At 33.9% G+C, this 18,086-nt stretch overlaps 1 protein-coding gene across 1 annotated transcript; it reads right to left on the bottom strand.

Moving 5' to 3' along the window:
• Positions 1-8,731: 8,731 nt before the first annotated feature.
• Positions 8,732-17,756, bottom strand: LOC132632757 (aminoaldehyde dehydrogenase 2-like). Its single transcript, XM_060348825.1, has 15 exons — positions 17,379-17,756; positions 16,995-17,128; positions 16,290-16,370; positions 16,056-16,204; positions 14,899-14,991; positions 14,695-14,818; positions 14,524-14,589; positions 14,359-14,428; positions 13,891-13,967; positions 12,410-12,523; positions 9,908-9,985; positions 9,677-9,828; positions 9,533-9,593; positions 9,327-9,433; positions 8,732-9,085 (listed from the first exon to the last, which is right to left on the bottom strand). Exons 1-15 carry the CDS (start codon positions 17,494-17,496, stop codon positions 8,983-8,985), a joined length of 1,527 nt encoding a protein of 508 aa, XP_060204808.1. The 5' UTR covers positions 17,497-17,756; the 3' UTR covers positions 8,732-8,982.
• Positions 17,757-18,086: the final 330 nt, after the last annotated feature.

Genomic DNA, 18,086 nt, shown 5'->3' with positions numbered 1-18,086 from the left:
CAAAGAATATTTGGTTGTCTGAACGTATTGAAAGTGAAAACAGAGTTTTTAATTGTTTTCCAAATACCAAATACAACTTTAAACTATATTTAGAATTTTTATGACCAAACGCTGATTTTTAAATAAAGTGAAAAAACTTTCTGGGAAAAAGTGAAAAATTCTCATGGCCAAACAAGTTCTAAGATTATATTATCCCACCTTCTATATGGGACAGCAATCCCATTATTTCAGTACAAATGGTGGATAAAGTAATTGCGGGGTTAATTAGTACCCATAACTAATTATGGGAAAAAATTAATTCCAAATTGTATTACTGAAATTATTATCCGTATCTCATATAGAACCCTTGAGTATACTACTTTTTATCCGAATTTATCAACAAATGTTTTGTTGTAAAATTTATTTACATATTTTTATAAATAGTTTAATTATGTAAATATCTTTTATATGTTAATACATATGTCTAAGTTCCGTCTTAATTATTCAGCGACGTAATTGAGGACTAAATGATTAAAAAGGTATTGGTCGGTAGACATGAAGTAGAAATTAGAGTTGAATTTAAAATTCTTCACAGGTCATCTCCTTATTTAGCTTTATTTCGAAATAATGAAGTTGTTAGAGGGATTTGTGAAGGGAATAAATAATACACTCATGCTTATGTTATCTTTCTATTTTTTATTTTTTTATTTTTATTTTTTGTTTTGTAATAATGGAGTTGCTAAAGGGATATGCGAAGCAAATAATTTGTCACTTTATATTTGAACTCTTCAACTACTTTATTCTTTTTTTATTCTCGCAATGCTTTTTTCTTGCAGTACTGTATTTAGCGCCGACATTTTTTTCGTGTCGGTTATAAACTTTAATCTACGCAAGAAAAAACCTTTAATCTACACGTTAGTTTATATTGCAATTAAGAGTTTTTTGTATCGGGTCTTTTGTGTTAATTTGACTTTTGCTCGACAAAATGAAACGTGTTCTTTGACATTCTTATGGCCAAATACACACATATTCTTAAATTTAAAACAATATTTCATTTTGATATCGTATCGGAGATACTAACATGAACATTTCAAGTTGACAAATATGTACAATATCTATAAATTTCTTATTTTACAATTGGGTAATAAATTAACACCCGTGGTACTCACGCAAATGAGATTACTATATATAATAAGTGAGAACTTGTTGGGGAGCTTGCTAACCAAAAGGTTTGCACTTTCAATTTTGTCTTTGTATTTGGTATTTATTGCATCATATGTCAAAGTATGTTTTCAATTAATCAAGACATTTTCAATCCTATTCTGGTAATATATGGTCCCTCAAATTAACTTTTTGCAAGTGGATATATACTTTTTCTATCCCATAATTTTATCCCTACTTTATTTTTTTATTACTTTGATTGCCACAATGGGTAATATAACAAAATTGAGATCCTTTAAAATGCTTCAAAAGTTGTCCAAAATGATGATGTCATATCTAACCGAAACATTTGTGACAAAGATAAGAAACTACAATAATTTAAAGAACTCATTTACTATTTAAAAAGTATTCTGGAGATGATATTTTCAATTGGTAAATTTTAAAATTATTGTTACATTTCTCATCCTCTTGTTTATTAATGATCTTTAGTTGGCATTTTAAAAATATAAATTTAGGTATGATATTTAACACAATTTTGTATAATAGAAAATGAGTTTCAAGATCAATCCTCAAAAAAATAGAAACGGAAGGAACAAAATTATTAGATATGTCGTTGCATTGAGACATGATTAAATTATTTAAATTTAATCGATCCTAACTTATTTGAGATTGATAGCTTGGTTATTATGATGTAAATTATACAAAGTAATATTTCACTAAGACTAAGAAAAACGAAAAAGAAATACATTTCCTCACATGAATTTTTCGAAAGGAAAAGAAAGTTTAACATTTAATTTTTGATATTTTTAATATTTTTTTATGATTTAATTAGAATTAGCATCTATTAAAATAAGTTAAGAGTCAATTTTTGTAAAATTTTATTTTATTTGTATTTATAGTTAAGTTCGCTAAATCTTCCAATGAAAGAATAAATATAGTGTCTATAAAAAAAGTTGCTTACTTAAATTCGTAAATTGTTATAAAATAAAAATAGAAAATTGGAGTCACATCTCACACTTTTTTTCTTTCTTTTAACTTTTTGTTTTCTAATTTTTAATTTGCTATTTAGTGTCAATATCATAACTACATTTTTTTTCCATCATTCTTTCAGATAAATTACTAGAGCAGTAAAAATATCTCTTTCTTTCCCAAAGAAATTTAGGGTGTGTTTGGTATGGAGGAAAATATTTTTCAAGAAAATATGTTCTTGAAAAATAAATAAATTTTTACTTATTTTCTCATGTTCGGTTGGGTAGTGAAAATAAGTGAATTCTTACTTATTTTCTCATTTTCGGTTGGGTAGTGAAAAATAAGTGAATTTTTTTACTTATTTTCTCATGTTCGGTTGGTTGGTAGAAAATACTTTTCGGAAAATGCCACTCATGGCCACCAACCCCACCACCTTATACCACACCCACCCAGCTCCACCCCCTAACCAAATCCCCCCCCCCCCACCCACCCAATCACCACTCTCCAACCACTTTATCTTCACCAACCCCCACCCCTACGCCACACCACCACCCACCCCCAACCTCACCCTACCCCGCACCACTGCTCTATCCAACCCTCCCACCCACTTACCCTTTCCCAAATTTTCTATTTCATATATTTTATTTAACGTTTATAAAAAATGGAAATTTTTTTCTTATCCACCCCCGAACTACAACCCACCCTACACCAAATTAGCAAACTTTTCATTTTTATAAAAAAAAATTATAAGGGTAAAATTAAATATGAAATAGAAAATTTGGGAGGGGATAAAGGGTGCAGATTTGGGGAGGGGGGGTTGTAGAAAATCAAAAAAGAAAATTTTCTCAAAACTTTTTTGAATTTTTTTTTTTTTAGGGAGTGGTGGGGTGTCGTAGAAAATAAAAAATAAAAAAAAAACTTTTCGAAACTTTTTATTTTAAAAAAAATTGACTTTTTGGAGAGGGTGTTGGGGCGGGGGAGGGGGGGCTGGTTGGGCGTAGAAAAAAAAATTCCAAAACTTTTATTTTTATATAATTTTTTTAGAGGGGTGGTGGGGTGTTCGGTTGGGCGTGGGTGGTGTAAAAAACCAAATAATTTTTTTTAAACCTTTCTTTCAGGAAACAATAATACTCCCTCTGTTTAAATTTATGTGAACTTATTTTCTTTTTAGTCCGTGTCAAAATGAATGACCTCTTTACTAATTTGGAAACAAATTTACTTTATGAAATGATTTACAGCCACACAAATATTCAAGACTTATTTTGAACTAAAAGTTTCAAAAGTCTTCACTCTTTCTTAAATGTCGTGCCCAGTCAAATGGGTTCACATAAATTGAAACGGAGGGAGTATTTTTTTTTGGGGGGGGGGGGGGGGGGGGGGAGGGGGATGGGTGGTGTAGAAAATCAAAAAAAAAATTAACTTTTTTAAAAAAAAATCCCGACATGATTAATTTGGTTACGCACTTTAATTAGTCTTTATGGTTTATATATTTTGCAAAGGATATCACAATTCTCCTTAGTGAGTCTCCATATTTTGTTTCTTTTCCTCTCAATTTCTCAATTGTTGTTAAATTTTTTCTAATTTTGGTTATGTTCGCCTCTTTTTATATTTAATACGTTGACAATTCAAATATCCTACATGCCAAGTTCAAAATCACAAGATTCAAAGGATATTTTATTATATTATACACATTTTTAATTTAAAACCACAAGATTTAAAAGTCCATCTTATTTCTTAAACTTTTTGTCTAGTCAAATTTAGACACTTAAATTGAGACAGAGGGAGTATATGCCAAATGAAAGAAATAAAAAGACAATTGAGACACTGCCTTAGATCTAATTAACAAAGAAATTTGTAGAATAAACTCACAAAAATTAATAGCAAAACTTTAATTTAAACAAGAAAAATGAAAAGAAAATCTCAAGTTCAGAGTACCAACTATATGAACCACCAAGCAGCCCAGAGAAAAATCAGATCGATCGAGTGAAGACCGAAGAAGTAGAAGAAAGGCTGAGGGACCACCGGAATAGTGAAGAATGAAAGGCATTACTCACTTTAGTTAGTCTTTATAATTTGTATATTTGCAAAGGATACCGCGATTCTCCTTAGTGAGTCTCCATATTTGTTTCTTTTCCTCTTATTTTCCCCCTTAATTTCTCAATTGTTGTTCAAATTTGTCTTATTTTGGTTATGTCGCCTCTTTTTATTTTTAGTAAGTTGGCAATTCAAATATCCGACATGTCAAGTTAACTATACCCGTGCGATGTACGGGGCCCAACATGACTAATTTGGTTACTCACTTCTGTTAGTCTTTATAGTTTGTATATTTTGTAAAGGATACCGCGATTTTCCTTAGTGAACCTTCATATTTTGTTTCTTTTCCTCTTATTTTTCTCTTTAATTTCTCAATTGTTGTTAAAATTTGTCTTATTTTGTTATGTCCGCCTGTTTTTATATTTAGTAAGTTGACAATTCTAATATCCTGCATATTAAGTTTATAATCATAAGATTCAAAGGATATTTTATTATATTACACACATTTTTAATTAAGAACCACAAGATTTAAAAGTTTATTTTTATTTCTTAAACTTCGTATCTAATTAAATTTAGACACTTAAATTGTTATAGAGGGAATATATGCCAAATGAAGAAAATAAAAGTATAATTGAGACACCGTGGACACATGTTTCAATTAACCACTAATCTCAATAAATCAACCAGAGATCTACAGCATAATATACTAACCGGAATATATTAGCCATCCCCACTTGCCAAAATATGTGGTGAGGTGGAACCTTATTGAGCGAGGTAGAGACCAGAGCATTTCAAAGACATTCTGCAAAAGAAATAAACCCACCTGTCACCTCAAATCTTGACATTTGAAATGGAAAATGGTATGATGAGCACTTTATGTGATTGGCATACCCTGGAGTTTTAATTTGTTCCCAGAAATTCATGGTTTCATATAGCTGCTTCTTCCCTGCAAGAGGTGTCAAAATATCTTGATCCAACCGTACAAAGTCCGTTGGAAGACTCCTGTCAAATAAGCTCGTATCAGGAAAGGAAAAGAAGGAAACAGACATCCTTTTCAGGTTCACCGGTAGCTTTAAACTCTGTTTTCCAATTCTAAGTATTACTCAATAGAAAGATTAACTTTACTTCTCCTACTAAGAAACATAAACCTCATTCATAGACCCATAATCCAGCTCTAGTAACTGCACTATGGAGACCCCTACTTGACTATCTTTTGCTGAGAGTGCATCACCTAGAGCGGGTGATTTATTCGTATGATCCTTGTGCAGAAAGAGCTTCTTTCAGGAGGTTATTATAAGATCAGGTAACAGGATTCAAGCTAGAGGTGTACAACCACACAGTTCAATTTTCATATTGAAATCAGATCTCAAAACACGGAATTATAACTTAGCCCAAATCAGCAACTCCAATTGTTTAACTTTAAAATGAACACAATATCCCCTACACACATTCACGTGATATCAAAAGGGAAACTCAATTATTACAAGACAAAAACCTGAAAGTGACACTACCTCTGTGTTTTCGCATGGCTTCATCACACTCTCCCAACAGGTGAAGTACAGAATTATTTTGTACATTTGTCTTCCTCATAAAGTCTAATGTATGTTATACTACTATCTTTTACGGAGTATTTTTTTTACAGATGAAGTCTAGCTATTATAGACAAAATTTTGATAGATGGATCTTGAAAGCATAATCTTACTTACCCAAGAGAAAAACCTTTTTTTTTTTTAAAAGAAGATATTCTTTAGTTAGAAATTTCAACCACCAAGATTTTCTGGTATTTATAAAGACTTCCACACAATGAGGGGGAGTTGAGTTTTATATAGTTTTTGTTTTTCCTCTTCTGCAACTCAAATAGAATTTTCTTAACAAAAAAAAAAAAGGATTTCAACATCAGACGAGCGAGCACCCTTCTTTTTTCTATATGTATAAGTGTCCAACAAGGACGAACACATCAATAACAAATTGTATAAAAAGTTGTCTGAATTGTATACTAAATTTGGACTTATTTTAATTATATTTGATTTCTTTCCTTTTTTTCCAGTTATGGTTTACTTCATTTAACAAGTACTACTACTTGGTTTGCCACCTATTTTTCTACATTTGTATTTCACTTTTACGTTATCATATTTTTTTACTTTTACACTTCATTTTATTGATCTATTATAGAAAGTACATGAAATTGTACTCTAAGTTGGGACTAACATGTTCCAATATAATAAAAATAACATTAGAAGCATCTTTACTTCCACATATATTAATTTTCTAAATTTTCAATTTCAGATTATATTATTCATCTTTTACTTTAAACTCCACATCTGAACCGTGAAAGCAACTAATATATCAATTTTCTTCTATCCTTTCCTTTTTTCTTTCTTTGGATGTTCCTCGCTTATTTAGTTTTAGTTTTGTTGTTCCTTCTTTTACTCTTCGAATACATTCTACTCTTATTTTTCGCGATTTACATATGCTCTTCTCCTTTCCTTTTTGACTTCTCTTTATTTTTTCCTGATACTCTCCCATTTAATAGTCTAACATAAATATCATGGAAAAATAGCTTTCTCACTTTAAACTTGCATTTTCTTTAAAAAGTGCAAGTTACAATTTTAATATAAATAAAAAATTAATGAACTTAAAATACTTTTATTCCAAGAAATACGTTTTTGTACCAAAAGGAATTTCATTTTTTGATATCTAGAATAATTTTAACCTCAAAGTTCAAACTTCTCATTTTATCTTTAATACGATGATTTATAGACACACAGGTATGTATGATTTAGCCATAAATCTCGAGTGTTTTTTTCTTAAACTTAATGTCTTGCCAAATTTGATGCCACATAAATTGAGACAGATAGAGTACTAATAATGTTGTAATGCTATAATCTAATTGTTCCTATAAAATAAAATAAAATAAAAAGAGCTAAATTTACAATTTAAAATTCAAGAATATACAAATAAATAAGAAGTTAAATTCAATATTTTAGGAAGTTAAATTAACTTTGCTAATGAATCTAAAAGTATCATAAGTATTAATAGAAATCATACATTATAGGAGTAAATGTTAATAACCGAATAGAAATCCAATTTCTTTCAAACGTTAAGTTAAGAATAATAATACAACTAAACAATGGGTAGAAAAATAAATAATGGTAACAGAAGTTCTGTGTTGGAAAACTTGGCCAATGAAAAGCAAAGAGAAGCGAAATAGTTAGAAAAAAAGAAAGGCCCCTCAGACTTCTTTCATGCCACATAGAGCAATTAGAAAGTGGGTTTTGAAAGAGTGATAGGATGATAAGATCAGCACAATGGCAGTTTAGTCAAAGCACACATATTTATACGGAAAAGGTTTAAATATGCCATCGAACTATCGGAACTGGCTCATCTATGCCACTCGTCAATAGTTTGGCTCATTTACGCCATTGCCGTTTCATTAATTTGGGTTGGATTTTTTTATTAATTTGCGATTTAAAATGGGATGGTTTAATTAAATAACGTGAACCTCTAATTAGAGGTCACGTGTTATATCTGGTATTATAAAATCGGTGTTAATGAAAAATGGCATGAATGAGCCATTTTGGTAACGGTGATGGCATAAATGAGCCATTTTGGTAACGGCGATGGCACAGATGAGCCAAACTATTGACGAATGACATAAATGAGTCATTTTCGATAGTTCATTGACATATTTGAGTCTTTTCCGATTCTTATATTGTAGCTACAGTAGGATTCCATTTTGACTAATCATATCGCTCCATTTTCATTGAAATGACCAAAATACCCTCAAAATGTCTAAGCAGACATGTTGACCTCCTGTGTGCTAATTCCCTCTTCTAATAGTAGAATACAAAATAACATCCAACGGCAACATGGTAATCTATCATTGGTCATCACATCATCACTTATGATAGAAAAACGTGTATATATTAGATTAGATACAAACATGCTACTACCTAGTTTGTATATAATTCACAATCATTGGTTATTAGCCCTTTTCATGTCTTACTGCCCCAAAAGAGCAACTCACAAAATCTGAAGATCTAATCCATACAATCAGGTTATTTTCTCCAAAATTTCCATGGTTGGCTTTTGTTTATCCTTTGCAGGTGGCTATGCCTCAATGCTATTTCCCTTATGTGAACTGCTCAGTGCATTGCATTTGTGCATTGCATTTAGTTTATGTTACTCTCTAAACCTTTCTTCCATAAAACGTTGCTACAAGTAAATCCAAGTTGACACATTTAGATCTTCTTCATAAACTCACATTTCACCAAATTATAATAGTTGTATCATTATCCCAATTAGGCATTCACTCCCACCATGCTATCTAATATACCCCTAATGTTTATTTGGTAGCAGAATATTTCATGATTAAGTTTAAAATTAAATTTATATCGTGTTTGGTAGATGGGCCAACCAAACACAGTAAAACACATTATAAATTTAATCCCAACTTAATCCGACATATCCCATCAAACTTGGAATTATTTAATCTTTACTTATCAGGTGGCATAAATTAATCCAAGAACTATAATACCAGAATAATTTAGTCCGCAAACCAAACGACCCTTAAGCTTTACTCCACCTATGAAACTAAGGGAAATCCCCTTTTATTCAAGATGCTGCAGCAATTACAGAACACTATTCCAAATTAAAGATTTCACACTTGGCTCTTAAAGATGAAATGAAGAGAAGAGGAAGGCAAAACATCAATGAAAAATGCAATCCATATTTTGTCCCGTCAAACAGATTTATTAGACTTGATGATAACAAACAACACTAGTTCTACACTAGATCAAGTTTCATCTCTACTTCATCATTCACATGTTCCTTGACCACTTAACAGTTTCCCAGCTTTGAAGGAGACTTGTAAAAACCCCATGGTTCGTTGGGAGATGCATACTGAGTCACCTGCTTAATGTTTAGGTAGTTCTCAAGACCCCTGCGAGAAAGAAGAAAGAGCAAAATATCACTTATCAGCTGTACAACTTGCCAATATCCTCTACTACAACCACATTTTTTACCTTCATAGTGGATTGCTTTTCTATAACATAGCTAATTCCAGAAAGAGAATTTTAAGCAGCAGAAAAGAAACAAGATGGATGTGAAGGGAAAGTGAGGTGATTGCTAAGCCACTTAAATGTTATTCAAGATGGTACCAAAATCAACCAATGAGTGCTTACCATTCCCCAAGTTCGCGTCCAAATCCACTACGCTTTTTACCGCCCCATGGAGGTTGCCAAAAGCATGGCTGCGAGCAGTTGATCCAGACACACCCTGACTGAGAAGCCTGCAAAGTTCAATTAAGAAGAGGTCATCCCTGATTGCAGAAGCAGTACCTTTTGGTATGGATAAAAGATGTTTTTAGCAATTGCGAAACTACTCTCACCTTTGCGAAACGTTCACACCTATCAAGGTCTTTTGACAAAATAGCAGAAGCCAAACCATACCTAATAGAGCAAAAAGTGTAAAATAACGAAAGAGAATGTTTGTAAAATAACAGAACCATATATCTGAAGTCTAGCCAACTCACCTGGTATCATTTGCTAGCTCAATGGCTTCCTCTTCAGTTTTAAATGTTTTGAGACAAAGAACAGGTCCAAATACCTCCTCTTTCCAGATTTCCATGGACGTATCAACATCAGTAATGATTGTTGGTTGAATATAATATCCTTTCTTTAAGTGCTGCAATTCAGTGGAGAATTAAGTCCAACAGATTGATAAATACAGCACCTGGATACTTTCACCCAGAAGTATCTCTTACCGGAGGCCGTTCGCCACCATAAAGGATGGTTGCACCTTCATTTTTGGCTGTTGAGATAAACTTCATGACCTTCTCATACTGAAAGGTAAACAAACAGTCATTATATACAAGAATTACCCATAGGTCTACTTAGAAGGAAAAAGAAACCAGCAGATAAACATGATCTGCACGTCATTAATGAGAAAGCAAGAAAAACTAGAAAAAATTGAAAGCCGATATCCATGTCATTTTTAAAAGATGTTGCTTTACTCAGTGATAACAGAGTTCCTTATAGTATCTTAAATGACTTCTATACTGATGTGAACTATGGTAATTTTTTTCTCTGTTTTGATTTTTTTTCACAATAACTACACAGACCTCCCCACGTCGATTGTATTATGATTTCACCTCAAATTCTTTTTAAGATTTACGCCAACCACTACTTTACTTCACGGTGTTTTGATAGAAACTTCCCTTCAGTTAGCAAATGGTTAATTGACAATATATTTTGGAAAACACGATCAATTAACTTTTCGAAATACATAAATTATCTTCTCTCTTTTTGGGGTCATCTTTTTTATTACATCAAACAAAATTTAGTTACATCAGTTCTGAAAGAAATGATATCTCACATCAATAGTTCTTTCAAAACAACATCGATTAAACTAGGGTAGACCAGATGGATATCGAGAGCATTCTCCGCCGTTAATACTGGCAATAGTCATTAGTCAATTAGTATCTAATGTAAAGAACATTATACAGGATATACACCAAACATATAATTTTCTAACCCATAGTTATGCAATTACGGATAGAACTAATCAGATTTCTTTGGCCAGATTAGCTAAACAACAATGGTGTGAATTGAACTTAAAATTAACAGTATTAGCTACAAAAGTTAGGAAAAAATTGTAATTTCTCAGACTGAGGTCCCTTGCATTTTGATAAACTAGAGATTAAACAATGACAAACACTTTTATGTTTCCTGCTGCATTTAGATATGATCACCGAATCAAGTAGCAAACACCAAAGTTTCAAACCAGAAGAATGTCTCATCAGTACAAGTAAAAACCTTAAGAGAATTTGTTTATTTTTTCATCATCTAGAGCTTATCCTATTCTATTGTCCTGGTCAAGTAATAAGTCTCTGTGTGTGGGGGGGGGGAGGTGGTTAAGGTATATTGTGGAGCATTTGTTATTAACTGGGTACCGAGTAACTCTTCCTTTTCTTAAGAAGGATAATACCGGATAACTCTGTTCACCAAGGCTTGGACGATGGGAAAAAACCACCACGTGTTTTCGCCTCAGTTGGTGTTTGAACTTGAGACCTCATGGTCCTCAACCCACTTCATTGAGGTCTCAGGGTTCAAACCAAAAGTTTTACAATGAATATCAGCCACAAGGGGATAGTCTTCCCAAATAAACTCAAGAGAAGATATGAATGTGGTGGCTTTTCAGTGTATCTTATGTTTTTTGTTAAGTACTGTTGTTAAATCATCTAAACAGCACTTGACCGTCCACAAGCACTTTCTTTTACCTTCTTTTATTTCCTTAAAACTTGAAGAATATGCAATACAAAACCTTCTTCATTCAGTGAAATAGCCTCTACAAAGTCTCGGACATATCTATCGACCAAATTATAAATGTGGTTGTGGAAAAAGTTTTAAATTTACTTTTTCTTCTCATTTTTCAGTTTAAAAAAAAAAATTACTGCAAGTACAAAACCATGCTGCATGTTAACTGGACAAATTTCAGGGAGCCGTCACCATTATTTCATTCTTTTCCTGAGTTTTGTCCTCCCGACACCAGTCCTTTAAACAAGACAACATCAATAGGTAACAAACTAAGATATGAAGGAATGAGAAAGAGAGAGAGCGATACTGGAGTTCAAGCATCTAATACGAAAAAATTACGATACATCACATACAGAAAGAAGTCTGGCAGCATGCGTTTGGATTGTAAAATACCACTTGTTAAGAGAAAAATCTTATAGCAGAGTCAAGGTCAACCCAAAGGGTAATTAATTTCCAAAAGAGTGTCTACAAGCTAGAAGAAAATGAGTAGACTTTTTTCTTTTCTTTTCTTTTCCCCTTTTTTTTTTTTTTGTTTTTTTTAAAAAAAAAAGAAAATGAGTAGACTTCTAAACCTATTCAAGTTGTTCATCTTCCAACCTAATGCTATTACTTACTAATCCACAAGTCTCTTCTACTTATGCAAGAAATCTGCTTCCCAACACTACCTGATGGCATGGTACACTATTCCTATACCTTCAGTTTCAGTCTGTTATGACTTTATGTTCCATATCCCCCAAACTTATCATATTCACTGTATCTTATCCAGAAGACACTTCCGCGAGTAAGTCACACTGGAGCAGGGAACAAACATAAATTCTCATGAGTCCTTCACTTTATAAGCTACAGTGGCATCTATTCAAGGCAACACATAATGTTTTCTCCAACAAGCAGCACATTGCAATATAGATAAAGCAGCATCCTCTACTAGTTTTTTGGCGTAATTTCTTTACCTGTCCACGACTAATGACAGGACCAAGCTTGCAGTCTTCTTCCAGGGGATCTGAGATTTTGATGTTTTTCGTCCACTCCAGAAGTCTGTCCAAAAATTTTGAAGCAATTGTTTCCTGCAAATTCAGAATTTGGTTTCACCAAGAGCTCTAATGTTAGACGATAATAGAAAGGGCGCTAGTATTAAAGGATACATCAAAGGGACTTTGTAATAGTATCGTTTTCACAGTTATGATAAGGTGGCATATAAAAGAAAAGGTTTGAAGTCTCACCCTCTCTTGCCTGATTTCATAAGAGAGTGGATCATCCTGCTCCTTTATTAAAAAGGACATGCCAATTGAAAATGACCTACTTACTATTTGAGAGCCAAAAGAACTTCCGCTAAGACTATGACTTTTTTTCTTCTTCTTTTTTTTTTCTTGGGAAATTTTTGAATTCTAAAATATATTTTGTTACAGAATACTTTGCGTTCAGTTAAAAAAATAATCTAAGGTTAAATTAATCAATCTCCAAATTGAAACTAAAATTTAACAATCTAATCTTTGTAGTGTACAATAAGGGATGCAGGCTGTTTTATCCTTTTCTTTGATAAGGTATCGTGCTCAATCCACAATTAGGATGATCCCTTTCCAGTTCCAACTTTCAAGAATTCTGGTAGGATATCGACTTGCTTCCAAAAAACTGAATTAAGCAGGTCGCTCATCCTATACCAAATGATAGAGCAATAAAGAAGTAGTGGATCCATTCTCTCAGTACCACTTAAGAGCTTGTATTCTCTCTCTTTATAACCAATTAAAACTAAGAGCCTCTTCTATTCAAAGGAATGAGAAAAAATCTGGCCCTGCGCTATCTGGAATGGCTCTCCACATATTGTGGAATCCTGACTGACGACAAAAAAGTAAGCTAAATGATTCCACGAATCAAGCAGTTATTTAAATCCAAGACATGAATATGATATAGAAAGTACGTGTGCTCTATGAATTACTTAATTATTTTATCACTAACATGAAGTACTATTACAGCATCATTTGTTTTGTGAAATGGTCATTTTTGAAGTATTATGTCATCATTATCACGGACCTTGAGCCTCCCATGTCCAACAACTGACATGACATGCTTAGATTTTCACAGACACATATTATGTTTGGCTCAGGTACCATTAGCAAACTATCAAAATAGGGAGAAAGCGTCGCATAATTATAAACCAGAAGAAACCTTCATCATGAACAGCCAGAAAAAAAACCGAGTGACCCCAATATAGTGTTAAGAATACAACTTAAACTAATTATTTGTTCCTTAAGATACCCCCGTATCCTCATGTATTTTTAAGGAATTGCCGGTTGCCAATAAAGGATACAGGACCAAATGGGCATGTTTGTACTTTCTAGATAACGGAAAACAGGGTTGAGTCAAAGTTACAAAGTTAACCATAAAATTGAAAATTGACTAAATACATGGCCTTGTCCAACATTTAGCTTGTTACCTGCAATATAAGACGTGATGTTGCACTGCAAATTTGACCGTTTGTCCAAAAGCAGCCAAAAAGAGTCCACTCAACAGCTGTATAGACAATGAGGACACTTAAATTCAGGAGCTAAATCAATTTCCTAAATGCTGCGCAAAGATGACATCAACATGAGGGCCTGGAAATTAATATTAAGATTTCAATTCCAACAGTTTAGGCAATTATTATGTATTTAACACATAACTCCGAGGTTAGACCATCGACTTGTAATGTGTTAGTGACCAGTACAATTCCAATAGCTCGGCTCGGCTTTTATATATATATATATATAATGTTCCTCTGAAACAAAACAAAAAAATATTGATGGATTTCCTCCTTTCCCAAAATTATCAATTTGTTTAGTATGTGATAGAAAATTCCAGATATGTCAGGAAAAGACAATATTTTTTAGAAGGGAGTTATCATATAGGGTCTAAAAGAGCAAACCTATATCAAGGTCATGAATGTCATCAAACACGACTATTGGACTTTTTCCACCAAGCTCAAGAGTAACTGGCTGCAAATGAAATAGAGAGGCTTAGCTATGTTGAACCAACCAGCATATCAGTTTTGCCAATAGGAACCTAAATGATTATTCAGATGGAAACATACTTTAACAAGTTGAGCTGCAGCGGTCATGATCTTGACCCCTGTGGGGCCACTTCCAGTAAATGAAATCTGCTCACCCAAAGAAGTAAAATACATTCACCACATGAAATTACATAGCGCTAATTGCGGGCACCGATCAATAAATGTAGATACACCTAAAAGAACAACCCAAACCTTATCAACATCAGGATGTGAAACCAAAGGAGAACCAGCTTCATGTCCCAATCCAGTTAGTATGTTAAGGGCGCCAGGAGGAAGACCCACCTCTCTACAGATTTCACCCAACTCCAAAGAGGTACTGAAGTTGAAAAAAAGAGTAAATATGTAAATGATGTGGACTAATAATATGGATAATGAAGAGAAAAGATAAGGACTCACATAGATGCCATTTCAGACGGCTTAAGTACTGCTGCACAACCAGCAGCTAGGGCAGGAGCAACTTTCCATGTGCTCATCAATAGAGGATAATTCCTTCATTATGAAACAAGCTCATAAGTCAACCACCTAAATCTTTTCTCTCTCACCAAACACGACAAATGTAATGAAATTCACAATGCTCCAAAAGATTGATTTCTATTCTCCCTTGCTCGGAAAAAAAAAGTTACTATCTTTTTAGGAATCTCTAGCACTGTGTATCCTGTGGTTTCTCACCTTACAGGAATGAACGGTAAAATAAGATAGAAAAGAGAAAGAGATTCTCTATAAGTTGCACCCCCCCCCCCCCCCCCCCCCACACACACAAAACCCCCCTCTCTCTGTCAACACCCAATTCAACTTTCACAAGCATTCCTGATTGCCTTGAGGCAGCTAGGTCAAGGCAGAGTCCCAATAGGGCAACATAGTTTCACCTTTCACCTTCTGGCCAGGGTCTTTGCCTTGAAAAAAGGCAATAAGCTGTAAGCCCTTATCCTGGCAATGAAGGAAGATGCTAAGAGCGCCTTGTTTTAACAAACCCACCACAAAATTCACAAGTTCAGGGAAGATGCAACTTGTTTGAAGTCAACAAACAAGGAAACCCACTCGAGTCTCCTACTTTTTTTAAGGCACCTAAATAACTTAAGACTCCTAGAATATCAACATTCCAAAGGCTTTCATCTCAATAACATTTCACCTTTTGTCTTTCGAAGAACCGGAAATGTGTATGTTGTCACTATCCAATTTGTAAATACAGTTCTCAAGAGTCCAATTGATTATCATTCTTGACGCTCATGTGTGAGGGTAGCATCCAACTTTGTCTATTAAAGACCGCTGAACTAGTTGATAACTGCCTTAGTGAGGCAAACTATTTTCTTTTCACCAACTTTTGGAGACAGGAGTTCATCAAAAGGCTATCTTAATTAGCTCAATATACAACAGTCATTCATTTTTCATAAATGCTCATAACAACAAAGCAGCCACACATACAGAAACTGTATGTACAATGCAGAAGTTGGTCACCTATTATATCAACTTGGTTGGGAAAAGAAGAATATCATATTTCCGACTGGGTTGAAAGAGATAATAAGGGCATAAATCATTAATGATAGGTGGTGTACCATGGAGTAATCAACCCCACAACACCAAGAGGCTCTCTATAAACATGGGTCTTGAATGCATCCAAATGAAGTTTAACTTCAGTCTTCTTTTTGGAATCCAAAGCTTCTGCGAGATCTGCATAGTACTCAAAACACGCTACGACATCATCCTGGAAGATAAGAAAGAGCACATAAGTAAAATGATGTATTTTGCAACAAATAAAACTATGTTTATCACATTAAGCAAGAACATACCATATCAGCAGCAGCCTCAAACCAGGGTTTTCCACTATCAATCGTCTCAAGTGTAGCTAGTTCAGGCTTTTTCTCCAGTACCTACAGTAAATGTAAACAACAGCAACTGAATCATTTAAACATAAAAGAATAATCATGAATAGTCATAGCAATATCTGGCTCAGACGGATCCTTCAAAAACATACTACTTTTGGAGGATCCGACACGCACACATCGCATTTTTGAAGAGTCCGAACAACATAGCCACCAAGAATTAAGATAAACGCTATATATGCAGCGGCAATTCATACACTACAACATAATTTAATCAAACTGGAATCTGCTATCTGCTACTCACTGTATCACAACCATCGAATTCGTAATGTTCAGAATCCAAGGCGAAAGGCAGTAAAACTGGCATAATCGAGCTGCAGTTCAGTTGATAACCAAAATAATTGACTATCATTCAAAGAGAATAAGATTTGCAGATGTTATTCAAATAGATTTAACTTGCTAATGGCACTAAACACAAATCGAGCGAACAAATATTTGGTTAACGGAGCTCACAATCGTATGGTCTTGGAAGATAGGAAATTAACACTTGCTTGCACTAATATACAATTAAAAAATTGCAAGTCAAGCCCATGAAAGCAGTAGTTATTATATTTGTGAAAGAGAATCAAACATGCTACGTAATAGAGATATGGAAAAACAAACAGACAAAACCTTAGCAGCAATAGCACGAAGATATTTAGCGCGCTGTGCTCCAGTTGTAGAACCCCAGTCATCTCGACGTAGCGCATTCCTTGCTGCTTTGACGGCGATATCTACATCCTCCGCTGTAGCTGCCGGAATATCCCCTGAAAATCCAACAACATCAGAAAACACATTCATTGCCAAAAGGAAATCCAGAAAACGTGTTAACTCACCAGTAAATCTTATTTCTGAAGTAGTTTGAGGGAAAAGATTTTACTTACAACGATAAAACACTCGCAAATCTTCAAAAAAAGTTAGGCACGAAACTCATTTCTAAGATACAGGTTTTTTGAAAGTTATGAAAAGGGCTTAGATTGCAAGCACTTTGAAATGAAAGCAATAAAATTCAAATACCGATAGTTTCTTCAGTGGAGGGATTGATGATAGGTAGCCGATTCTTCTTAACGGGTTCTCTCCATTCACCGTCGATGAACAACTGCCTACAAGGGATCCGTATATTAGGAATTGCCATGCTTGATCACTTTACTTACTACTTTATGTCTGTGGCTACTAACAAGAGTGGAAATATGCAGTGCTGATCGCACTTTATAGCTGATGAAAATCTGGAAAGAATTCAGTGAGCAAATGCCACCGGACAGGTGTCGGCTGTCCACGTCACTTTTCGGAGCCCCAACCACGCGCTGTGCTCACCCGCGTGTACACTCGAGCTTCTGTGCACAGATTTGACAAGGATATCTAGCCCGGAACCAAAATGCCCCAAAAATCTGGAAAGAATTCAGTGAGCAAATGCCACTAGATAGGTGTGAATGTGATCTCTTTTCGGGGCCTCGGCCACTCGCTCTGCTGACGCGCGCGCACACTCGAGCTTCTGTGCACAGATTTGGGCGACGTGTAAAAATACTACTCTCTGTCCCAATCATTGTGATGCTTCATGCTTTTCAAAAATCGATTAAGCTTGATTTTAATGTATAATTTGATTAGATTAAATTAATATTTAAAATTAATATTTATATATTTAAAAAATTACATAAACAGAATTAGAAATTACATTTTTTTTATATCAATTTGGTAAAAGGATACATTTTATATCACCACTACTAA

Source organism: Lycium barbarum, chromosome 3 (assembly GCF_019175385.1).
Source record: "Lycium barbarum isolate Lr01 chromosome 3, ASM1917538v2, whole genome shotgun sequence".
Taxonomy (NCBI): Eukaryota; Viridiplantae; Streptophyta; class Magnoliopsida; order Solanales; family Solanaceae; genus Lycium; species Lycium barbarum.
This window is presented reverse-complemented; position numbering and strand designations above follow the sequence as displayed.